Genomic DNA, 24,211 nt, shown 5'->3' with positions numbered 1-24,211 from the left:
AAGTGGCCCTATTGACTTGCGCAAATTTATATAAATCACTGAGCATTGGGAAATGAAACCTTTTTTTATTGTGATTGTTGTTAGGTCATAAATGGTTGACCTAACGGAAATTTGTGTTCTCGAAAGACCAGCGGTCACAAATGGGTGACCACAATGATGTTAGTCACAATAGACGACCAAATGATGAAACTATAAATACAGCTTCCGTGAGACACGAACCTTTCTGCTGACTTTTTTTCGAATCTACAAAATATTTACATTTATTTACAAGTGGATGTGGTGGGCGAGAGGGTGCAGTCTGCTGCACCCCTTCTCCTTCGGTTTACCTGACTGGACCGAACATCCCGGCCCGCATTGGCGCAGGATCAATCAACCTAAATTAATTACGGTATGAACATCGTTATGTGAATATGTAATTAATTTCCTAACCTAATAACATAGCTAATTATAATAAGTACAACATGTTAATCTTGAAATGACAATACGATGAATTGAACAAGATAAATATGCAACACTTCCATACGAAATTCCAATTTTTGGTCTTCATTAAAATTGGGCAAAGTAGGAAGCAAAGAGTCAAAAAAGGCGCGGTCTTCGTTGAAAGGCAGTGGTAAATTTGGTGCTGATGTATCCAAGAGTTTCAGCAACTTTGCCTCAAACTTTTCGTTGCCTCCCTTTTTACGTTTCTGTCGTATGTCTACGGAATTCTCGATGGTATCATAAAGAATCTTTAATTATTGGTTGTAGACAAATGTATTCAGAGAACTGATGTGTTAATGGGTAAAAATTTTACCGAATTATCGGACATTTCCTACATCAAATCAAGACATAAATTACAGTTCCTTCAAGTATGCAATATAAACAAAATAGAAACTCGTCAACTCGGAGTTGAGAATTCAGTAGTCGTCGACCAATTAGTAGAGTTACTAAATGACTACCCAATGTGCGTAACTGATGAGATACGTGTAGGAAAAAAACGAAGAAAGAAAATTTTGGAAGGCTATTATTTCTTTGACATTTATCCAATATCAAACGTCAGATTTTGATATAACATAAATCATAAACTCAATTTTAAATCGTCAGTGTTGATGTCTGATTAATTACGGCTATCGCCTGGTCAGGAGGGCTGGTGTCGAGGTGAATCGGTCATAACAACAATTACGCAACTTGTAAAATGTAATTGGGGATGCGTCATTTTGACTTATAATAATCAATCAACAAGTTCGGTACTACTTTATCATGAATATGACTGCTTTAATTAACAATTATTTTATCAATGAGCTCTGTCCTAATGGTTGGAAATCACAACGGTCGCAATTGTCCGGTTCAGAATGTGCGAGGAGTACTAAGGGAAATGAAGGCGCACGTAGTACTTGCTCTCGCTACCGACAATAGGGTACAATACTGAGTCATGCAATGGGGCGAAGGGAAATGAAGGCGCACGACGTCCCCGCTCCAGCTACTGTCCCAGGTACCCAGGTCTAGTACCAAAGAGTGCAAGGACACCAAGGGAAACTGACTTGGTACCACTTCTGTATCAATAATCATGTCAAATGTGAATTATTGCAGATTATCCAATTAGATTTTATGATGATTAGCAGTACGGATTACACCCTTGTGAAATCTCGCTCACATCACCACACCCTCAAGAACCGATAACTCAGTGATAACACTCACCTCAACACTTTTTGATCAACCGTAACACGGAACTGTTAAAGTCGTCTTAAGGCTCCCACAGACCAACGCGGTACCGCGGGAGCGGGAGCGGTAGTGGGAGCGGGAGCGGTAGCGCGGGAAGCGGGAAAATTGTACCTATTCACACCAGAACATATTAGTTCAGTTGCGGTAGCGGCAGTATTTTTTGATTTCCGACGAAAACATACACAAATAATGAATTTCTCATCAGATGAAGAAGATCTTTTATTACTTGCCGTCGCAGAAGATGAAGAACATAATAAGAGGTTTGTGTTAGCTTCTGTTTGTTATTAATAAAAATAAAAGGTGCCACAGGAAGAAGCGAAAATGGATCCATGACATTAATTTGGACCGGGAAATTTTCGGGGAATTTCACACTTTAATGCCGCAACTTAGAGCAGACCCAAAACGATTTTACATATACTTCAGGATGACAAGTGATTGTTTTGATGCTATACTAAATTTTATTCGAGCCGATATTCGTAAAAGTGATACAAATTATCGAGAGGCGATTAGTCCAGAAGAACGTTTTGCAATCACATTAAGGTAGGAAAAGTAGTAAATACTTTATTATGCATGTTTTAACAAAACGTAAAAATACAAAAACTCTTCTTAAATAACAGTTAAGTATTTATTTACTGTGGAATAAAGACTGCACGAACGAAGCAGCCGATGAAGTAGAATAATTATTGTATTGCGGGTATTGTAGTGGAGGTGCCCCCATATCACTATAGTTACTGGTACTAGTCCCAGGTCTATTGTTGTATTCGTTATCTGATGAACCAGCATCCAAAGGTGTTAGCAGTGAAGAACTTGTGTAACTAGTGGCAGCAGAGGAAGGTCTACTTTTGTGGTGATTATTGCCCATTACTTCTTCTAGATGCTGACATTCTTGTTCTGTCATGATTTCTGCGATTTTCATCTTGACGTACGCTTGTCTGCGTGGGGAAAATGTTTGAATAGTTTCTGAATACCCCATAAAGATCATATCAGTGGGTGATATTTTTTTCTTACGTTTTTCTTCAAGATAGGCTATCACTGTATCGACGGCAGAACCGGATCTCTCCTCTGCTTTAACACTACTTCGTCTTTTCTGACGTGCTGATTGGTTACTTGAAGATGTAGACGCTACTACCCTTTCCTGAGATGCTTGAGATGGTTTTGGAATAGTAGTATTCTTGATATGAGTACGGTCACTGGTAGTATCTTCGATATCAGTATCTTCTGTTTCAACAGTTTGTGAGTAATCCGATTCTGATACAGTTGTGTTGTTAGTAAGTTGTTCCGTATTTTCACCCACGTCAACAGGTTCTGAGACGTTTGTGTCAGTGTTCGCAAAAGCCAAAAATGGTTTGAAATGTTCCATGAAAGGAGCCCACTGCCAGTTTTTGTAATTTTTCTTTGCGCTCTGACCTGTCCTTGTCTTCTTCGATTTTAGATATTTTGCATAGGAATCTCTTAAATTTTTCCATTTCTTCTTTACGTCCTCCCCTAAAACAATTTTTTATGTATTTCAGATTCCTTGCCACTGGTGACACATATTACACAATTGGTCACAGTTACCGTGTTGGATTCTCAACTGTTGGTCAAATAGTTAGGGAGGTATGTGAAGCAATTTGTCAGAGATTGCAAAATATAGCTATGCCAGAACCAAATGAAGAAACGTGGAAAAAAGCAGCAGAAGGATTTGAAACACGTTGGCAATTTCCAAACTGCATTGGCAGTATAGATGGAAAACATGTAACCATCAAGTGTCCACAAAAGAGCGGATCAAATTATTTTTGTTATCTAAAAAAATTTTCTATTGTACTGATGGCCATTGTTGGGCCTGATTATAAATTTTTATGTGTTGACATTGGAGGTTTTGGAAAAAATAGTGATAGTGGCATTTTTGAAGCATCTAACATGGGAATGAAATGTGAACTAGGACAAATGAATTTTCCACAAGACAAAAACTTGCCAGGTCAAACTGAACCGTGTCCTCATGTCTTTATAGGTGACGAAGCATTCGCTTTGAGACCATATTTAATGAGGCCGTTTCCCTACAGACAATCCCGATCAAATATTCGTAAAGAAAAATATAATACTCGGCTTTGTCGAGCAAGGAGAGTAGTAGAGAATGCTTTCGGTATTTTGGCTCAGAAATGGAGAATTTTTTACAGGCCTTTAGAAACCTCAGTAGGCACCACAGTAACTATTGTAAAAACAGCATGTCTTTTACATAATTATCTAATTTTAACAAACTCCGATGATCAATATTTTGAGTTTTTAGAGCCACCAGAAGATAACATAGAAGCTTTTACAAATCTTGGAAATGATCCGAGAAGAGCCTCAACCATATCATTTGAAGTACGTGAAAAATTTGTCACATTTTTTAATAATAATTAACTGATGCTTAATGTACATGTCTTTTGCTAAACACTATCTACTGAATGTAGGTAATATGTAACTCAATAGCCTAACTGTAAGATTATATCATATAAAAGAATCAAACCTAGTTATTTTAAGAAATTATTTAGTTGTACTTACCACTTTCATCCAATTCGACGCCTATTTCGTCCCAAATTTTATCGCGCTTTCTAATATTTTTATACTCAGAATTACCCAAGTCATACAGAATTGGATATTTCTTAACACTTTCGATAAGTTGCTCTGTACTCGACGGCATTGTATCACTTACTAAAGTGGCGGGAACAAAGCGGCAGCGGGAAAAATGCTGCATGCAGCGTCAACAAAATCTATCGCTGCCGTCCCGCTTTAGCCAACGCGGGAAATCGCTTTTGTTTGAATGTTGTCATATCCCGCAATGTAAGTTTGTCCCGCTACCGCTCCCGCTACCGCTCCCGCTCCCGCGGTACCGCGTTGGTCTGTGGGAGCCTTTAATCTGTACGCGTCCGTTTTAAAACTGAAATCTTTATCCAGGCCTTTTTAGTTACACCCTCTCGAAAGAAACACAGCCAACCAATCAACCCCAATTACGTCTAATTTTTGGGTCACACATGTGGGTTCTGTTTTTGCCTGCGACTGCGATAATCCCAGATTCGTTTCGCTCAAGTGTAAGTCGCCGGGCCACCTGCACCCCTGCATCGCCAGCCGTTAGTAGACGTTTGAAAGGACATAGGCCAGTTCCCAGTTTCGGGGAAATATATATTTTTACGTGCCCCAAATTAGCATGAAACTCTTAACTGCATGCTTTTACATCCCAAATATAACAAAATATGAAGAGAAACACATGTTAAGTACAAACCTATCTTACACTATAAGCCACCGATCTGGGATAGGGTTAATCCAGTTGGCGTCCTTTTGTCACTTAAGTCACAATGGCAGTCCGAACGCCGCACCAAATTTCACCACACCGGGTAGGAAATTGTTTATTCGTACACCGGACCCGTCACAAATGTCTCGGAGAGTCGATTGTCTCCTATTTACAAGGGAAAATTCCAGAAAACGCACAAGAATCAATGCCAGTAATTATCTCCCAGTGTTAACAATTGTGTAGCCTAGGTTATTTTTTGTGCTATTATTGGATACATGTATCTGTTGGACAATAAATCATTTATTTATTTATTTAATAATAATAATAATCGAGGCTTTTGCTAATACACATTGGGAATGAGTGTTACAGATCGACCTATCGAGTGGACACCATCAAGAACCAACTCTTCAGCACGAGCAGTGATGTTATCCGAAGGCCCACATGCCAGCCAGCTTGGAGTCTGAATCAAAGAACTTAGCTGAAAGACCATTCTTGGTAACACTACTAGATTGGAATAATAATAACAATCATTTACGGTAAGGGGTTGATACCTCCGAAATGTGAATGATTTCATAAATTCTTTAATTTTTTGTTTTTATTTTTAAAAATCTGTTTTCGAGTTTTATATTTTTGAGAATGATACTGGTTAAAGAGTAATGTTGTTTTAATAAACAGTGACCACGTAACTTCTATAATACTCCTTATTACCCGTTTTGAGTTATGTAATATGTAATTTTATTCTATTTTAGAACCATAATCTTATTTATAAGCACCCAAATGCGGGCTTAAATTGGCCTTTTTAGCACAAATCTGTCAAAAATTGCTAAGCAACAATTGATTGTTCATTTACACTAATCAATTAATTATTCAAACACGCTTCGATATTCAACATTTTTCTTAAGTTGGAAAAATAATATTTTATCAAATCATTACCTGACCGACTTCAAATTCTTCTAAACTTTCGTTTGAATAAACGTTTTTCGCTTCTTTAATTTACATTTTGAAAAACGAATTATCAAATAATCAACGTGGTATCCATAACAACATCAAAATAATAGCCAGCTATGTATTAAAATTCGCATCGGCACAATTCACACAGTCTTGCCGAAAATACTCAATATTTCGTTAAAAATAGTTTAGAAACTAAAATAGAATAAAACGTTGTATGTACCACGTGCATAATTGTCGATTGTGGCACTCGGGAAATTAAAAGCCCTCCTTCGTCGGGCTTTAAACATTCCCTCGTGCCACAATCTCCCTGATTATGCCCTTAATACATAAATAACTATTCTGAAGTATTGAAAAATCATTAAAATTTTAAAACCAAAATTCAAACTTTTGATCGAAAAACCATACCCAGGTAAAGTTATCAGATCTGCGGAAACATATTTTCATAAGTAAATTTACTAAGGGAATGCTGAGCGCACTTAAAGTTACTAATTTTGCTTTTCTATGTTTCAGACCTCCACCCCATTTAGCTTAAAGAAATTGGAGCAATTAACGTGATGACGACGTGATGAGCTACAAATATTTAACAGATTATAAAAATTTAAAATTAATTTGAACCCTAGTTCTGATGTAATTTTATTCCTCGTGTGATATTTTGCATTTGCAAAATTCATTATGGATCATTTTTATTGGAAAATTTTTAAGGTAAATATAATCTATTCGGCGCATGGTCTCGTCTGTAGTGGAACCGTTTAGGAGTAAATGAATTGGTATGGAGAGTTGATGAGATTTTATGTGAAGGTTCATGGCGTTTTTCGATTAGAGATAATTTAGTGCCATCTACCACTGTACAGCTAGTATAACCCAGTATTAACGAGAAGAATTTGTGACAAACAATGACATAATTATTTTTCTTCGGATTCACTCAAACTGTACCTACGGAACTAACCGAACAAGATTTCCACAAATTGCAAAAGCAAGTAGAAAAATATACCTAACTTTCAAAGAAGCATATCCGTTTTCGTTAGTATTCCATTTATAGTCGCACAAAAATCGCTAACAATTTTCGAACTTTTGCGAGTCCGGTTTTCTTCAAAATTCAGCCGAAGTTTGGGCAGTGATTCAAGGTGGAGTCGGTCGAGGACCCGACTGAATTTTGCTTCCGCTTTTATAAGACTTGGCGCATTTAAGTCGATTTATAAACTTGTTGCTGTTCGCCGTTGACGTTGCCGTTGCAAGATAAGTACGCAGCGAATGCGTCGTTTATATCATCCGTTGACGTTGCCGTTGAAAGTTGGGTTTTCATTGCGGTAGTGTGCAGTGCTGCCAACTTGAAGGAAAATCCCCTGAAGTAGAGGGGACATTTTTCTGGTTGACAGCACTAATTCCACGAAAATCAAATTTTAATCGAGATAATGAAGTATGAAAATAAAAACAGGTTAGGTATTATAACTTCAGAGGCTTACATTTTGCCCTTTTTTCTTAATATGTGTAGTCTTCTTTTTACAACAAGAAAGGTAAAACATGTTTAAAATAGGAAATTTTTGTAGGAAAGTATCGCTTTTGCAGTTAGGCTCCGCCCCTCGGTCTGACAACGAATGAAAAATGCATCACAATTGCGCGCGCGGGGAGGGGGTTAATTTTTGGCTTGTTTTTTTCTTAATATACTTAGTATTCTTTGAACTACACGATACTCACTGTTTTATTTCTTGTAGAGAAATATGGATTGTGCAATTAAGCTCCACCCTCTTGAGTCACGACGAATAAAAAAATCATCACAATTGAGATAGGGCGGGTGGGCGGGGCTACATTTTGGCTTTTTCTCTTAATATGTCTAGTCATCTTTTCACAACAAGAAACTTAAAAGATGTTTAAAATGGTATATTTTAAAAAAGCAAAATGTAAGCCCGCTCACGCGCCCTATCTCAATTGTGATTTCTTTTTATTCGCCGTACACCAAGGGGCGGAGTTTAACTGCAAAATACTTATATCTTTACAAGATATTAAAAACATATTTTTGAGTATCGGGTTGTTCAAAGAATACTATGTATTATTAAGAAACAAAGCCAACATATAAATATAGATCAGGGCAGGTATGGGTGGGACCCTAATCTTAGGCTTTATTTTTTTCTTAATATACATAGTATTCTTTGAACAACACGATACTCAAAAACATGTTTTTAATTTCTCGTAGAACAATAAGGATTTTGCAGTTAAACTTCGCCTTCTTGGCTCACGACGAATAAAAAAAATCGTCAGAATTGAGATAGGGCGGGTGGGCGGGGTACATTTTGCCTTTTTTTCTTCATAAGGCTTGTCCCAGAGAAAATTGTCGCGTATTAATTTTGCGCCAAATTTTTAAGAAAAGAGATTCTAAAAATTTTATTGGCTAGTTGTGTTCAAAAATAACTAAAGAACATGTAACAATCAACATATTAACATTAACTACGATTCATCCAGAAATTACGCACTTTTCTTTTCACTCTCTCCATTAAGTGTTGTACATCATCATCACTTAAGAGTTTTGATGTTTCTTTCCACTTTCGTTTAAAATCAGAAACTGATTTAGCATTTTTTTTATGTTTTAATAATTTCTGCTTCATTCTGGACCAGTATCTTTCAATGGGGCGCAAATGGGGACAATTGGGAGGATTCTCATTTTTTTCGATAAATTCAATTTGTCTTCTTTTTAGCCAATCTGTAACATTTCTGGCATAATGACAAGTTGCCAAGTCGGGCCAAAATAGCACGGGCTTATTATGAAGTCTTAAAAAAGGCAACAATCGTTTTTGAAGGCACTCCTTTAGGTAAATTTCCCCATTTATTGATCCTGTTGAAAAATAAGGCACACTGCGTTTGCCACACGAAGAAATGGCTTGCCACACGAGTACTTTTTTAGCGAATTTTTGAGTTTTTATTACTTTAAACTCATCGCTGATAGATTTCCTGTCTTTACCGGAATAGTAGTGATGACCGAGTAGCGATTTAAAATCCATCTTACAATATGTTTCATCGTCTAAAATGAAACAATAATTTTTTGACGTCATCAGTGAATAAAGTTTTCTCGCTCTTGACTTGGCGACGGTTTCTTGCTTGCAATTTCTGTTAGGGACTTTTGTTTTTTTAAAGGACTTTATAGAATGTTTGCTCTTAATTCTATGCACTGTTGATTTAGTAGTTCCAAATTTTTTAGCCAAATCTCTTACAGAAAGGTAAAAATCACAAATGTCTTCACCAGTTCGCGTCCGGCTTAAAACTGAAAACTGTTCTCCCGGACCTTTTTGGTAAACATCCTGATAAAACATTGAGCCACCCAGCTGGGCCAAATCACTCATCAGGGTTCACTAATGGACCCGTCAAGTGGCTATCGCCCTAAATAGCGGATTCGATATGCAAGTATAACGTCGCACCCTTGCAGTCAGATTATTAGTGTGAACGGACATTATGCCCCTTTTTTTGCGTCTGGGATATTTTTATCAGCGGTCGTAAATGCGATAAAATTCTTTAAACACAAAATATCATCGTCAATTCCCAAATTTGTAATAACGTTAATTTCTTACAACTCGGCCATCCTGCGAACAACTCGCCCCGAGTTGCCGTTGTGGTATTTAATTTGAGTGTTGATCGCCATCGGATAAAACTACCCCGTCCTCGCCACTCTCGCTATCGGTGGCGTCGGAAACGCCTCTAAGTGGGCACCAGGGTCTCATTCGATCGACAGCGATGACTCTGTCGTAGACGGCCTTATTTCTGGTCCGGTGTGATTTATTCATATACTGCACCACATATCGGTCGTTTGGCAGGATCGATTTCACCACCGTGGGTCCGCTGTAGGGTGGAATTAATTTCCGACTCGTCCCGGTCGTTGTTACGTTCTTCGCGATTAGTACGAGGTCACCTTCTTTATATTTTCTACCCTTTTTTCGTCGCTTACCGAAATTTTGTTTCTGTTGTTCTTGGCTTTGCGCAATCTTTGCCGCAGCCTCTTGTCTGGATGTAACAAGATCAGTCAAGATCGACGATATTTGCGAAACTTCATCGCGAAGCGTCATGTCGGTAGTGTTACGAGGCGAATACCCCAACAAAAGCTGGCTTGCTGTTTTGCCCGTGGATTTATTTACCACATTATTAATGGCAAATTGAACGGATCTAACTTGCTCATCCCAGCGATCTTCCTCTAACGTGGATGTGAGCAATGACGCTAAGATCGTTCGATTGAGGCGCTCAACTTGTCCATTTGCGCGTGGCGTCGCGACGGCGTTTTTAACGTGTCTAATCTGGTTTTGCTCACAAAATGCGCGGAACTGACTCGATGTGAATGCGGTACCTTGATCTGAAATGACTACTTTCGGTACTCCGTAAGTAGCGAAAATATCTTTGAAATAATCTACAACAATTTTAGTTTTTGTTGGTCTCACTGCACGGAGAAATACAAATTTAGTGAAAACGTCAATTCCAGCAAGAATATACACATTTCCCTTTCGGGACCTTGGGAACGGACCAAAATGGTCGATGTGGACGGTGTTTAGTGGTTCCGCTGTTTTCTTTATTGGATGTAGAAAACCCTCTTTCTTCCCGGACGTACGTTTATTGTATAAGCATGGTATACAACACGAAATGTATTGCTCCACGTACTTTCGCATCCTGGGAAACCAATAATGCTTTGATATGCGGTACAGTGTCTTTTCGACCGCAAAGTGACCGAAATCATCGTGGGAACAACCCACTGGATTCCTCTCGCGGTTATGCGATATACTCGTCCGTCTCTTAATGCATAGTTTTTGTATATGTCTTTCTCCTCGTCGGTTTCTGGAGGCTTAGTCAAAATTTGGTGGATGCGCCGAACTTTCTCATCCGTCAGTTGGCCCGACAACACCCAATCCGCCTTTTCAATGTGGAGTACGCTCTCCGATTTCTTCCCTTCCACCGGATTTCTGCTGAGTGCATCAGTATGCTTCATCCGGTTTCCAGGCCTGTACTGCACATCGAAAGTGAACTCCTGCAGTTGGAGCCACCACCTCGCAATCCGGGGAATGATCTGTTTCTTTGTGCTGGTGGCTTTCAGCGCGTTACAGTCCGTTACAACCGTGAAACTCAAGCCTAGCAAATATGATCGGAACTTCTTCAGACTTTCGACCACTACCAGAGTCTCCAACTCATATAAGTGATATTTTCCCTCGGCCTCGGTCGTTTGCCTGCTGAAATATGCCACAGGATGCAGGCGCTCGTCGGCCTGATATTGCAGTAAAATTCCTGCCTACCCCAGCGCGCTGGCGTCCGTGTGCACCTCTGTACGTTGTTGTGGATCGAATAGCGCTAGCGTCGGTCTCGTGACCAAACTTTCCTTCAATTTAGCAAAAGCTTCTTCCTCCAGCGTGTCCCTTTTTGTTTGCGTCTGGGATATTTTTATCAGTGCTCGTAAATGCGATAAAATTTTTTAAACACAAAATATCATCGTCAATTCTCAAAATTAGTAATAACGTAAATATCAGTCACAAACCTTTCTTACACAAGCTCTAATTTTGCCCCGCGTAGGATTTCTTTTTAATCGTAAAACCGAGAGATTTACCCAAGTTTGAGACGTAAATGTTTCGACTTTATGGGCGCTTTTAGCTTGCATTAGCTGATTCCCATGGCGTCCTCTTCGTTGCGTCAGCATGAGTCATCTTGGTTAGTAGACATCTTGCAATCTAAGATCGACACAGTTGTAAAACTGCACAAAATCAGTCGGGCCAGTCCACTTTCAAATTTTAGGGATGGGCGCACGCACCTTCAGAGGCATCCGTCATCGTTTAACTTTTCTAGCGTAAGGGCACCTGTTCAGATTATCGTGGTAGCATATTGACCAGTTCACTTAAGTTTGTTATTGTTTGCGATTAAAAAAATTGGTCTAAAGAGTTTAGACAGTACTTCCCTCGCTGTCGGAAACTTGACGACTGCATGCCTATTGTGTTTTTTTTCTCATTACATTTTTGTAGTGGGAATTTAAAAAAAAATTGCGATGACGTCATCAACATTTTTGCAAGGACACGTATATCAGTTGGGATAGATGTAGTGTAATACTAAGAATAAAATTATTATATTCTCAAATTTTCGGGAAAATGAATTGGGTCGTTTGAATATTGATTTGTAATAATCAATTAAATAACGAAACAATTTACTCACGTATACCTACGTATCAGAGACAACTGAAAATCGTGTATGTATAAACATTGTTAATTTAAGATGACAGGCGTAACAGCATACGTGAGAGCCAAACACAGAAACTGTAAACAAAACGACCGTCGGTTTTATTGCTTCGACTTCCGCTTATTATATAAAACATTGGGTTTTATTTTAATTCTTGACGGTGAAATTCACAATTGGTTGATTATAAACATGTCTATTTCACATTCGCGGAATCAAGTGAACGCATAAAACAAATGCAGGTCTGTAATGTTAAAGTCGATGTAAATAAGCGTGCTACCCTTATGTTTCAACCGAGTTTTTCCTTTAACAAATTTTGTGTCTACCAAATTGGGTTGGTTGGGGTGTAATACTAATAATAAGTGTTGCCTTTAATTTAATCAATAAAATAAATTGACTTCATTAATTTTTTTGAACCACCTCTTAAGAAAATCTAAAAAATATGAATGGAATGATAAATCACAAGTACAAACTCATCATATTTTTTGCATTTTAGATAGGATTTATTCAGCAAAATTTAAGGGTGACGTCATCAATTTTTTTAGGAGGGACGAACAAATACATTTTGAACAAAAGTTTACCATGCTTATAATAACTTTAAAATATTCCCAAGATCAAAGCATTCGGTTTTGTAATTCCTGATTAAATCGATAAAATAAATTCACGCCTTCATTAATTTTTTTGAGTCACCCTGCATATGCAAATCCAAAAATATGAATGGAATGATAAATCACAAGTACAGACTCATCATATTTTGTACATTTTAGATACGATTTATTCGGAAAACTTTTGAGCTGACGTCATCAGTTTTTTGTAGAAGATAACCAAATATATTTTGACTAAAAATTTATTATGCTCTTTATAACCTTAAAACATCTGCAAGATTTCAAAGCATTCGGTTTTGTAGTTCCTGATTAAATCAATAAAATAAATTTACGCATTCATTAATTTTTTTGAGTCACTCTGTATATGCAAATCCAAAAAATATGAATGGAGTGATAAATGACAAGTACAGGCTCATCATATTTTGTACATTTTAGATATGATTTATTCGGCAAACTTTCGAGCTGACGTCATCAAGTTTTTGGAGGGGATAAGCAAATATATTTTGACTAAACATTTATTATGCTCTTTATGACCTTAAAACATCTGCAAGATTTCAGAGCATTCGGTTTTGTAGTTCCTGATTAAATCAATAAAATATATTTACGCATTCATTAATTTTTTTGAGTCACCCTGTATATGCAAATCCAAAAAATATTAATGGAGTGATAGTTCACAAGTACAGACTCATCATATTTTGTACATTTTAGATATGATTTATTCCACAAACTTTTGAGCTGACGTCATCAAGTTTTTGGAGGGGATAAGCAAATATTTTTTGACTAAAGATTTATGATGCTCTTTATAGCCTTAAAACATCTGCAACATTTCAAAGCATTCTGGTTAGCAGATTAAAAATTAAATTTCAAAATGTTGTTTTATAATTTTGATTTTTTTTCCAAAAATCTGGACGTTTCGGGTGAAAAGTCGATTCAGAGTTGTAAACTACATGTGTAGGACTATGTTATTTTATACAATTGAAAACCCATTTACTATGTACAATTTTGAAGTGACGTCATCGCTTTAGTGGTGGGGATGATTCGACAAATTTTGGTTAGCGTTTTACCATCTACATGATATTCTTAATATAAGTACAAAATTTCACAACAATCGGTCGAGTACTTTCGGAGATTATCTGTCTAATAAAAATCCGTGACAACAGACGGACAGACGGACAGACGGACAGACGGACAGACGGACGGACAGACGGACAGACAGACGGAAATGGGAGACCTATTTCTTCGTCTTCTAGGGGTCATGAAAGATCGAGAAAACTTAAAAGTAGAGAGTCGGCCGACGGACTCGATTACAATACTTCCTTTGCTTACGCTCGGGAAGTAAAAAAACAAATGAATTTTAAAACCATCCCCCTTTTGAAGTGTGCATGTTACGCTACTGACCGACAGTCCGTTGTTAGATTCTGATGACTCACCATGTTGAACTTAAAATGATGAATCTCTAAAGGCGACGTTCTTTGTTCCGTTTTTTTTTTGGATTTATGTTTGATAACACGGATCAGTTTAAATTTAATGAACCTTAAGGTATGGTCCTTATGCCATTGTTATAACACCAAATAAGATAATAATATTAATTATAAGTTGTGTTTAAGGTTATGAAACATCTAGTTCCTGTCGTAGGCATTGTATAACCATGAAGTAAGATGTACGTAGGTTATGTACTAAATCATCTACACTACACCTACTTTGTTCTTTTCCTGGTGGTATTACAAAGGTGAGAACCAATAAAAATAATATGAAGGAGTAATTAATTACACAAAACCTAATTTATAGATTTCAACGTAATTGATGGAATCGCCCCCTTGTCAACCATAGGTTTAAAGAAACGGGACAACATGAGAAAATCAGTATCTGATTTTGACTAGTGTGACAATACAAATGTCTTAAATAACAAACGATTGTAATTTTGATTGCAAACTTGTCACTAAATATGAATTGTGAATATATGTATAATGTGAAGTTTGTGTTTTATTTTACATAAGTAATCAAAACTAATGGTTTAAGCGATGGGAAACATTCAAGTGTCCAAGTGGGCATTGATACGTTGCGTCAGTGACTTTGTATTTAAATATCTATACTCACTGGTTGCGTCTTATTTCGTTTGTGGTTAATAAATGTTTAATTGGTTGCATAAAATGTAGGACATTAAATCGAAAACTGTTAGTTTTATGGATAAACTATAAAAACTAATGTAGGTATTAACTTAAAATGACAAATAGATTATTAAATTCCCTTTTTAAATGGTTGGTCTTGTAAATAGTCAAATAGCGAGAAATCTATCGGCGTGGTGATTAACGTTAATTAAACCTGCTGTGTGTTGTTCCTCTATTCTGTTGGAAGTAACAAAAAAGTTGCAAAAATTCAATTTTCTGAATCTTGGAAAAATGCAAGCAAACTAAAATATTTTAATTATTATTTCTCAAAATGTAATACAAAATTTATATCACAATCAATCAAACCGCGCAATTTATACACGATGACTCTCCTCGACAATATTATCAGTGCTTTCGCCCACCAATCTACCTTTTATCAAACAAGTCCTCATCCCCATAACAACAAACACGACAGCAATAGCCAAATGATAACACCCATATACAATATACTGATCCCTGGGATCTAACGCAAACCCGATTCCTTCAGTAGCAACCAAAGCCGTCAAAATCGAATTAAAAACCAACGCAAAAAACGTATTAATACCAAAAATCAACCCATAACTATCCTCATCGATGGCTTTGGCAATCTGGGCACTTGCTATAGTCACCATAAAGTGATACAAAATCCCAAACACAATATAAAAAGCGTAGCACACGAAAATGGATTCCGTCTGAGAACACACAACGATGAGCGCCCCTTGAACTAAGGAAAAAACACCCAAAGTGATTTCGCCCTTCACTTCCCAGTTAAATTTCAAATATCCGGCAAGAAGCGCCCCCAGGAAGCCTAGGAGGGTGAGGATGGCTTCGACGGCACCATTGTAGGCGGCTTCGTTTGAATCTTGAATGGCGGAATACAAGGGTTGCATGTAGTTTTCGATTTGGACGTAGCCACAGGTGGAGAGAGCCCACCAAGCTGACCATTTGATAACGTGGAGGTTAGTGTAGGCGTCAACGAAGTGAGATTTCATGAGAGTGAAGGCTGAGATGATTTTTTTAGAAAAGGGTTGGTCTTTGGAGTGTTCGGAGTGAAAGTAGAGGCTTTTGTCGACGGGTGGGAGAAACAAGGCCCAAATGGTGGCGGCACTAACGGCTAAACAAGAGTTTTAATAATAAATGAGTGACTTAAGTAAGCAGACTTACCAGTAAATGTTATGTAGTTTAATTCTTTGAAGTTCATGGCGTCTGTTGAGATTAGCGTTTGGGAGGTGACACCAGAGATGGCACGCCCTGCCAAAATGGCACCTCGAGTGTGTGAGGTGACCTTTTGGTAGTGTTCAGGATCCACTTTGGCGTAGATGTAGGTGTAATAGGCGACTTCTGCGGCGCTGAACATGCCATAAAAAACCTAAGTAGGTTAAATTAGGTTAACTAATCCTTATTTGATTGCAGTGGTACCTCAAGCACTTGTAGCTCAAACAAACTCGTGGTCCATATTAACATAGCCCAGACGGCTATCCCTGACAGTCCCAAAACCACGATCAAAGGTTTGTATCTACACATATCCGTGATTAAAAACACCAGAACCAATAAGATCATGTTGCTGTAGGTTCCCACTGGATACACTTGTTTGGACACTTCATCTCCTGTTACGTTTCGCCATCGGTGGTCAATCAGATAGTCGTAGACGAAGGGTTCTGATGGTCGTATTTCTTTCAAAAATCCGAAGACGCACAGAAGGAGGGATATTTTTATCCATTGATCCATTTTGACTGTTGGGTACTGAAGGAAAATGTTTTTGAATTGATTATATATTTGGTTCTTGAGAGCGGTTTCGCAGAATTTTAGTTCAATAAAAAATCGTCTTGTTCGCACATTTTTTGCCTATTGTTTCCTCCTTGTCAACTAATAAAGCTATTTAAAAAAAAGTTATCTGCTCAATTAAGTGGCTTTTTTTACTCAAGTACTCACCTTTTTTGTGTTCAGATCTCTTTTTAGTTTCACGATATAATCTCATAGTATTTGGTTAATAAGACACTATTGAAATACTAAGTAATTTCTGCAGAGACCTCCATAAAAAACTAAAACACTTTAAATGCACAAACAATGAAAATTAATTAAAATGAAGGTTGCTCTACCAATGTTAGATAAAGCACTACATTAGTGAAATCATTGTTAGACAGATTATGTGATATGAAATTGAGTAATTATGTTTTTATGGTACTTTGAGATTTGAGAAAATGATAAAATAACAAATTATTTATCAGTAAGTGTATTTAAAAAACCGGAATGGAGAAAAACATGCTGCGAAATTCTGTGCACAAGTATTACTGACTGTGAACGTGGTGACCCTAAAACGATATTGAAATTATTGCAAACAAGTCATATGGAATTCCCTAGTGTCATTAGCTTCGGTAAATGTCGTTTGATCCCGTGAAGTCGAGTCTATTAATTAAACTGGTAATCTATGTCACCGTAATCCGAATCACTATCAGAGTGCACAGATACATATAATAATACGAATAAAAATTTTAATTCGTTAATAAAGAGCGAAATTCTTTATTTTGATGTATTCAGTAAGTTGGTTAATTGGTTTACAGCTTTTTATTTATGTTTGTCCAAATAAACAACAGAAACTAAAAATCCCAAAATTTGACTGTTTTAAAATAAATCCTACCATAAACACAGTATTACTTAACGCATACACTCCTATTTATTACTGTAGTATTGGGAATTTAAAGTACCCGGATCATAAATAGCTCTTGCGTGGAGTAGTTTTGCCGGTATTTCTTTAACATTGGTTTAATGGATCACGATCCCTCCTGTCATTCTACCTCAATGATATGTATGTAGTATTAACCAAAGAATTTTTGTTATTACTATTTTTATTTTATTTATTTTTACTGATGTGAGTGTTCCTGGTAAACAAATTAAATACATTTACTTTTTATAAACATCTTTAATGAATAATATTAACAATGTCATGTCGAGAGTTCCAGCATAAAATATAAATGTAAAAATTTGACATGGAATATTCAAAATATGCAAACAAACTTATTTGACAGGAGGTTTTAAATATATTAAAGATACTGACGTTGCCAAGTTGTATACCACACCTTAAAATAAAAGTATATGCAACCAACAATACTTTGAAAATTGAAAATGATTTTTTACATTTTGTTTCACCTAAGGGGGGTTCTAGAAACAAAAGATGTGAGACGTATAGCGTCGTTTAATTAATGCCAAAATTTGTGCAATGGCAGTACCATTCTTACATGTAAACAATTAATGACAATGACATTTATACAGAATGTCCATTTTATCTGCTCACGCTTGAGTATTTCTGCATAAGCAACCCATTTTACGTTTAATAAACAGCTTTGATAAATTTTTAAAAGAGTTTACATTATGTTCAATTATGCCACACTTTATCAACGATTCATACAATGAATTTATTTGATGTTACATTATGCTATGATTCAAGTGGTTGGTTACTTAAAACAATTTCTTTTGAGGGTTTATATCTTGGATTGTTTATCCCAAGCAAAACACATGATAAATAAACACAAAATGCATCAGGCGTTGCGAGGAAAGCTCCTCAATGGTGTAATTATCCAGCGTTGCGAGAAATAAAATGTCGCAGTGATTTAATTTGCAACGTTGCGAGGAAAATGCGTCTCGGTGATGTGATGATGATAACGATGATAACTGCATAAGGAAAGAAGTCTTTGATCCCCCCGTCAGTCCACGATATTACATTATGAATTCTGCTGCACTTTTCTGCGGTCTTTTACCACAGGGGGGCAACGTTAGGGTAATTTAACTCCCGTAAATGAACTATTAGCAATTGTGAAAAATTAAGAAGTGTTATAATGTAGCACTTAAGTACTAGCATCCAGAAACTCATTCTTACTTTGTTAAACCAAAGACTGAATTCTGACTAAGTGAATTTCATGAAATCTCCTAGTGAGTGTTTATTTAAATAAATCTAAAGTCTGTTAAATTGCGTTAGCACCAGTTAACGATTCAAATCCTAACATGAATTGTGAATTGACAAACAATGAATTAAAGCCGCAAGAATTAGCTACAGGCGGCGGCGTCGTAGCGCGAGTAGAGGTTGGGACTCCTGATCGTCACTGTTCTCCCCCACGACGGTGATTCTATCTATCACAAAGCCTGCCCGCACGCATATCTCCATTACGAACGTGCCCTGCGAAACTAGGCCGTTACGATCGCAGATCCGTAGTTGGGTCTCGACTATTGGTCCAAATCGACAGCGTTACAAACCCGCGATCGCCTCCTGACGCTATACAAACCCACGGACTTGTGCAGGTGACGCGATCAATCCAGTCAGTTTGAGAAGGAGTCGCGCGCCCGCCGTACATTACGAGTTATGTGTTATTTGACTTCAATTCCATTTAAATGTTCAATCTCTATGACAACTATTAAATTACAACCGAACAAGTGTTAAAGCTTCAGCAAAGGAGAAATAAACAACATTTAAACTCGCCATACACTCTTACGAAAATTCAAAAACAAATAATTTTTAATTGAGATAAAAATTGGACAACTAGCAAAGATTTATAAAACAAAGATCTGATGTAAAATAAACTGATGCAAATAAAATATTACTTGAGGTTTAAAACTGCAGAGCCTGGAAATTTAAGTTCAATTCAAATTATACAACAAGGAAAATTACTGAGGCTAAAATTGTGAGATTGCTAGGTTTTCCAATGGAACAGAATCGACACTCGAAAATAAAAAACAACAGCAAAGGCACAGAATCTCACAGTTAAAAATACAACCTGTTGCTCGAAGCGGTCAAAAGGAAGTGCCGCGCTTTCACAAGGGATGATGTCACCCCCGTTTTTGCGCGCATGTCCCTCTTTCTTGGTGTGGTTGTTCTTTGTTGCCAACCTCTTCTTCTTACCAACCTTGCCTTGTCGATCACATGTATTTTTGCCTCCGGTCGGCAGTGGCGAAATCTCGTACAAACTGAACTGTTTTTTATTGACTCAAGGGGCTAGGAAGGTCTTCTGCAAGACGCAATAAGAGATTCACTCATATTTTTGGCAACTAGTTGATGGAAGGCGTGAACTAAGTAAAGAGCAGCTTTGTTGTTGACCTGGATTAGGAGTGACCCCATGATCAACTGGGGAATGTAATAGTTCTGACGGAATGTTTGGTTAAAATAGGAGATACTTTAGTATCTCTAACGTAGCTAGTTGATGGAAGGGGTACACGATTTTGCTGTTGGTCAGGGAAAGAAGTGACCATACAATCAACTGGTGTGGGTAAGATTACTGTGGGAGACTCTGTGCCTTCCGCTGCGTCAGATTGTAAAATAGTAGATGGTGCAAAGTCATGATCTTGGAATTTATGACGGTTTACTGACCAAATTCCTGCTCCCATGAAGGCTCCTGCTGCAGTTCCAACAGTGCAACTGCCACACTCTAAACAGATATCGGAGTTCCAGGTTAACCACGCATCCATGATTCTTGGGCTTGCTCATAATAATTCTGCAAGGGTTTAAAGAAAGCCACATCTAAAGGCTGAAGTCGATGAGTAGTATGACCTGGCAATTGGAGCAAATGGATATAATTTTCTTTTGCGAACTGCAAAGCCTCTAAATTTTTGCCGTGCCTACAATGTCCATCTAATAAAAACAAGACGGGTTTCTCAGGACCGGATTTAACTATTGAACTGGCAGAAATTTCGTAAATACTACCTGTAGGAGCCCCAATTCCTAGTTCTGGAGCACGTCGCTTTCTTTTAAAAATGATCATCGGTGGAATGTAAAGGTCTGGTGTATTTACGCAGCACACTACCTTAGTAAGCACTCCTCTTTCTCCACTAGTGATTCCCCCAACCTGTCTTTTACCACGTTGGGCAATGATTTTTTGTTTTCTTTTTTGAACCGTACTATAACCTGATTCATCTACGTTGAAAATGGTGTTTGATGTAATTTTATATTTATCCAGAAGTTGCTCTAAAATATAAAAAAGTTCCATGTAAGTAACCAGTCACTTGTATCAAGGCATCATTTAACATAATGTAAATTCTTTGTTTGAATCGTTGACAAAGTGTGGCATAATTTAACATAATGTAAATTCTTTGTTCTGGCAACGGCCATGTCGAAAGAGTATTTTCAGACCGAGTACATGTTGAACTGTAAAAGCTCGTTGAACAAATTAACAACATCGTGGGTCATGTGGAACGTGCATTTTATTCCTTTGATTTAGACCATTATTTGCGCAGCGCCACAGGATTGATTACATTTCTGGAAAACATATTTTTGACGCATTTTTTTTAACGACGCATTCGTCTGACACCATTTTGAACCTCCAGATTGCCTGCTATGTTTTTTGTGTGTTTGTTGGAGGAAATCTAGACGACGACCCATAATGCAACTGAATAACCTCACTTTTTAAAAATTAACCGTTAATTCACATGGACATAAAATAATAATAAACTCATGTCATTTTGTTAGCTTTGCAATTTTTCACCTCATGCAGTTTTTCTCTATCTCACGATTTTACCGTCAGTAATTTCTTTGCTATAATTTAAGTTGAACGTAAATTTTCATGCTCTGCAGTTGTAACCTCACGTAAGTTTTTTATCTGCACAAGTTTTACTTCGAACCAGATTTTTTTTTGTTTTATGAATCTTTATAGTTTTCTTCTTGTACATATTTTGTTGCTTTCATCATATAATTGTCTGATGTCCCATCTTAGTCTCAGCTAAGAATTCTTTGCTCTTTAAAATCTCACGAGGGTGTATGACGAATTTAAATGTTGTTTATTGCTCCTTTTGAAACTTTAACACTTGTTCAGTTGAGAAACACGTGGTGGAAGCGGAGTGCGCGGTTCCTTGTTGAGCTGGCGGGCGCGCCATCTGCACAAAGGATACAGGCCTAGAGTAGAAGTCAGGGGCAGTCGGGATGACGTGACAAATTATCAGGAACTCGTTGAATGTATTCATTTCCGTAGCAACAAGGTAAAAAATTTGTTTACAGATGAAGTTTTCTAAAAAGTAGTTGTTCAAAGTGAAAAATGAGTGATTCAAGTCATTTAAAGGCAATAGAAGAACGTTATAATCAAATTTACAAAGCATTTTCAAATTGGTATACATCATGAAACATTCAAGATGTTAATGAAGCCGTAATGCTTGGATATTTTATGGAAAGGTCCAAAGCCCTCAAGTCACTTAGCAGTTTATGGTGTGAATATTCAGTGCTGAAATTAACGTCGTGTGAGTTCTTCTGTTGATACCTCAATTATAAAAGAAAATGGTGGAGGCACAACTCATGCAGTTGATGAAAATATGACAGTTACTAATTTTGAAATAACTTCAAAGAATAATCCTTTAATAAATATTACTGAGTGTAGTGTTACAGTTAATATTAATAAATAATTACAAAAGGAACTTCAAAAAAAAAAAACTTGCTGTAAAATGAAATTATTGACATTTCATTGACATTCTCCTTCTTCCATTACTTTTTTGTCCTGGCACCGTAAGTAACACTTCGCCCTTAATAACCTACTTACGGAGCTAGCAACGTTGCAGTGTCACTGGAGCAATACGATTCATTTACACTATCGGTAGCAGAAAAAATTATTTTCAAAAAGACGGTATTTTGCTTAAAACTTAGGTACACATAGCTGAATTCTTTAACAGGTTACACTTAGAGTTATATTTTTTATGTAAAAAATTGATCTAAGGAGTTTAGACAGTACTTCCCTCGCTGTCGGAAACTTGACGACTGCATGCCTATTGTGTTTTTTTTTCTCATTACATTTTTGTAGTGGGAATTTAAAAAAAAATTGTGATGACGTCATCAACATTTTTGCAAGGACACGTATATCAGTTGGGATAGATGTAGTGTAATACTAAGAATAAAATTATTGTATTCCCAAATTTTCGGGAAAATGAATTGGGTCGTTTTGAATATTGATGTCTTATAATCAATAAAATAACGAAACAATTTATTCACGTATACGGCGCCGGTGTGTAATATCTAGAGAGCGGATTTCTGTCGGGCTAGGCAAGGCCAAACTCGGTACGGCTCGTACGGGATGCGAATTCATTGCGGTTGCGGACTGCACTTCGTTTATTTGAGATTAGAATAACGCTGTTTCGTTGCACTCTGCTGTTAATTCCCGTTCTCATTTACTTAGCCGTTTGATTAATAAATCGTTAATTATATTTATGGAATTAGTACTGATTAAATTCAGTGATTATCTATCACCCGCTACTGAGTCCCGGCGATCCAGCGCGTCCCCACCTATAATCGTGACGTAGCCCGACAGAAATCCGCTGTCTAGTAATATGAAAGGCAACTGAAAATCGTTTATGTATAAACATTCTTAATTTAAGATGACAAGCGTAACAGCATACGTGAGAGTCAAACAGAGAAACTGTAAACAAAACGACCATCGGTTTTATTGCTTCGACTTCCGCTTATTATATAAAACATTGGGTTTTATTTTAATTCTTGACGGTGAAATTCACAATTGGTTGATTATAAACATGTCTATTTCACATTCGCGGAACCAAGTGAGCGCATTAAACAAATGCAGGTCTGTAATGTTAAAGTCGATGTAAATAAGCGTGCTACCCTTATGTTTCAACCGAGTTTTTCCTTTAACCAATTTTGTGTCTACCAAATTGGGTTGATTGGGGTGTAATACTAATAATAAGTGTTGCCTTTAATTTAATCAATAAAATAAATTGACTTCATTAATTTTTTTGAACCACCTCTTAAGAAAATCTAAAAAATATGAATGGAATGATAAATCACAAGTACAAACTCAGCATATTTTTTGCATTTTAGATAGGATTTATTCAGCAAAATTTTGTGGTGACGTCATAAATTTTTTAGGGGGGACGACCAAATACATTTTGATCAAAAATTTACCATGCCTATGATAATTTTAAAATATCTTCAAGATTTCGAAGCATTCGGTTTTGTAGTTCCTGAGTAAATCAGTAAAATAAATTTACGCTTTCATTTATTTTCTTGAATCACCCTGTATATGCAAATGAAAAAAATATGAATGGAGTGATAGATCACAAGTACAGACTGATCATATTTTGTACATTTTAGATATGATTTATTCGGCAAATTTTCGAGCTGACGTCATCAAGTTTTTGGAGGGGATAAGCAAATATATTTTGACTAAACATTTATTATGCTCTTTATAACCTTAAAACATCTGCAAGATTTCAGAGCATTCGGTTTTGTAGTTCCTGATTAAATCAATAAAATATATTTACGCATTAATTAATTTTTTTGAGTCACCCTGTATATGCAAATCCAAAAAATATGAATGGAGTGATAAATTACAAGTACAGACTCATCATATTTTCACAGTTTAGATAGGATTTATTCGGCAAACTTTCGAGCTGACGAC

General features: G+C 36.9%; 2 protein-coding genes and 1 long non-coding RNA gene across 4 annotated transcripts; 1 reads left to right on the top strand and 2 right to left on the bottom strand.

The window, feature by feature from the left end:
• The first annotated feature begins 1,751 nt into the window (after window positions 1–1,751).
• Window positions 1,752–14,664, top strand: LOC135138913 (uncharacterized). 2 transcript variants are annotated; one of them, XM_064068946.1, is made up of 7 exons: window positions 1,752–1,961; window positions 2,011–2,241; window positions 3,213–4,044; window positions 5,321–5,487; window positions 6,413–6,604; window positions 14,298–14,419; window positions 14,479–14,664. In XM_064068946.1, exons 1-4 carry the CDS (start codon window positions 1,891–1,893, stop codon window positions 5,372–5,374), a joined length of 1,188 nt encoding a protein of 395 aa, XP_063925016.1. In that variant the 5' UTR covers window positions 1,752–1,890; the 3' UTR covers window positions 5,375–5,487; window positions 6,413–6,604; window positions 14,298–14,419; window positions 14,479–14,664. The 2 variants fall into 2 exon arrangements, with proteins under 2 accessions (XP_063925016.1, XP_063925015.1); XM_064068945.1 differs by having other exon boundaries at window positions 1,753–1,961; window positions 4,628–5,487.
• LOC135138255 (uncharacterized) lies at window positions 11,347–11,784 on the bottom strand. Its single transcript, XR_010282017.1, has 2 exons — window positions 11,754–11,784; window positions 11,347–11,695 (listed from the first exon to the last, which is right to left on the bottom strand). It is a non-coding gene; the product is annotated as an uncharacterized LOC135138255 (long non-coding RNA).
• Window positions 14,665–15,096: 432 nt separating the features above from the next.
• Window positions 15,097–17,138, bottom strand: LOC135138915 (thiamine transporter 1-like). Its single transcript, XM_064068947.1, has 4 exons — window positions 16,770–17,138; window positions 16,257–16,712; window positions 16,002–16,206; window positions 15,097–15,951 (listed from the first exon to the last, which is right to left on the bottom strand). Exons 2-4 carry the CDS (start codon window positions 16,563–16,565, stop codon window positions 15,173–15,175), a joined length of 1,293 nt encoding a protein of 430 aa, XP_063925017.1. The 5' UTR covers window positions 16,566–16,712; window positions 16,770–17,138; the 3' UTR covers window positions 15,097–15,172.
• Between the last annotated feature and the right edge of the window lie 7,073 nt (window positions 17,139–24,211).

This window comes from Zophobas morio, unplaced genomic scaffold, assembly GCF_036711695.1.
Source record: "Zophobas morio isolate AGI-343-1 ecotype UQ-CSIRO unplaced genomic scaffold, CSIRO_AGI_Zmor_V1 ptg000030l, whole genome shotgun sequence".
Taxonomy (NCBI): domain Eukaryota; kingdom Metazoa; phylum Arthropoda; class Insecta; order Coleoptera; family Tenebrionidae; genus Zophobas; species Zophobas morio.
This window is presented reverse-complemented; position numbering and strand designations above follow the sequence as displayed.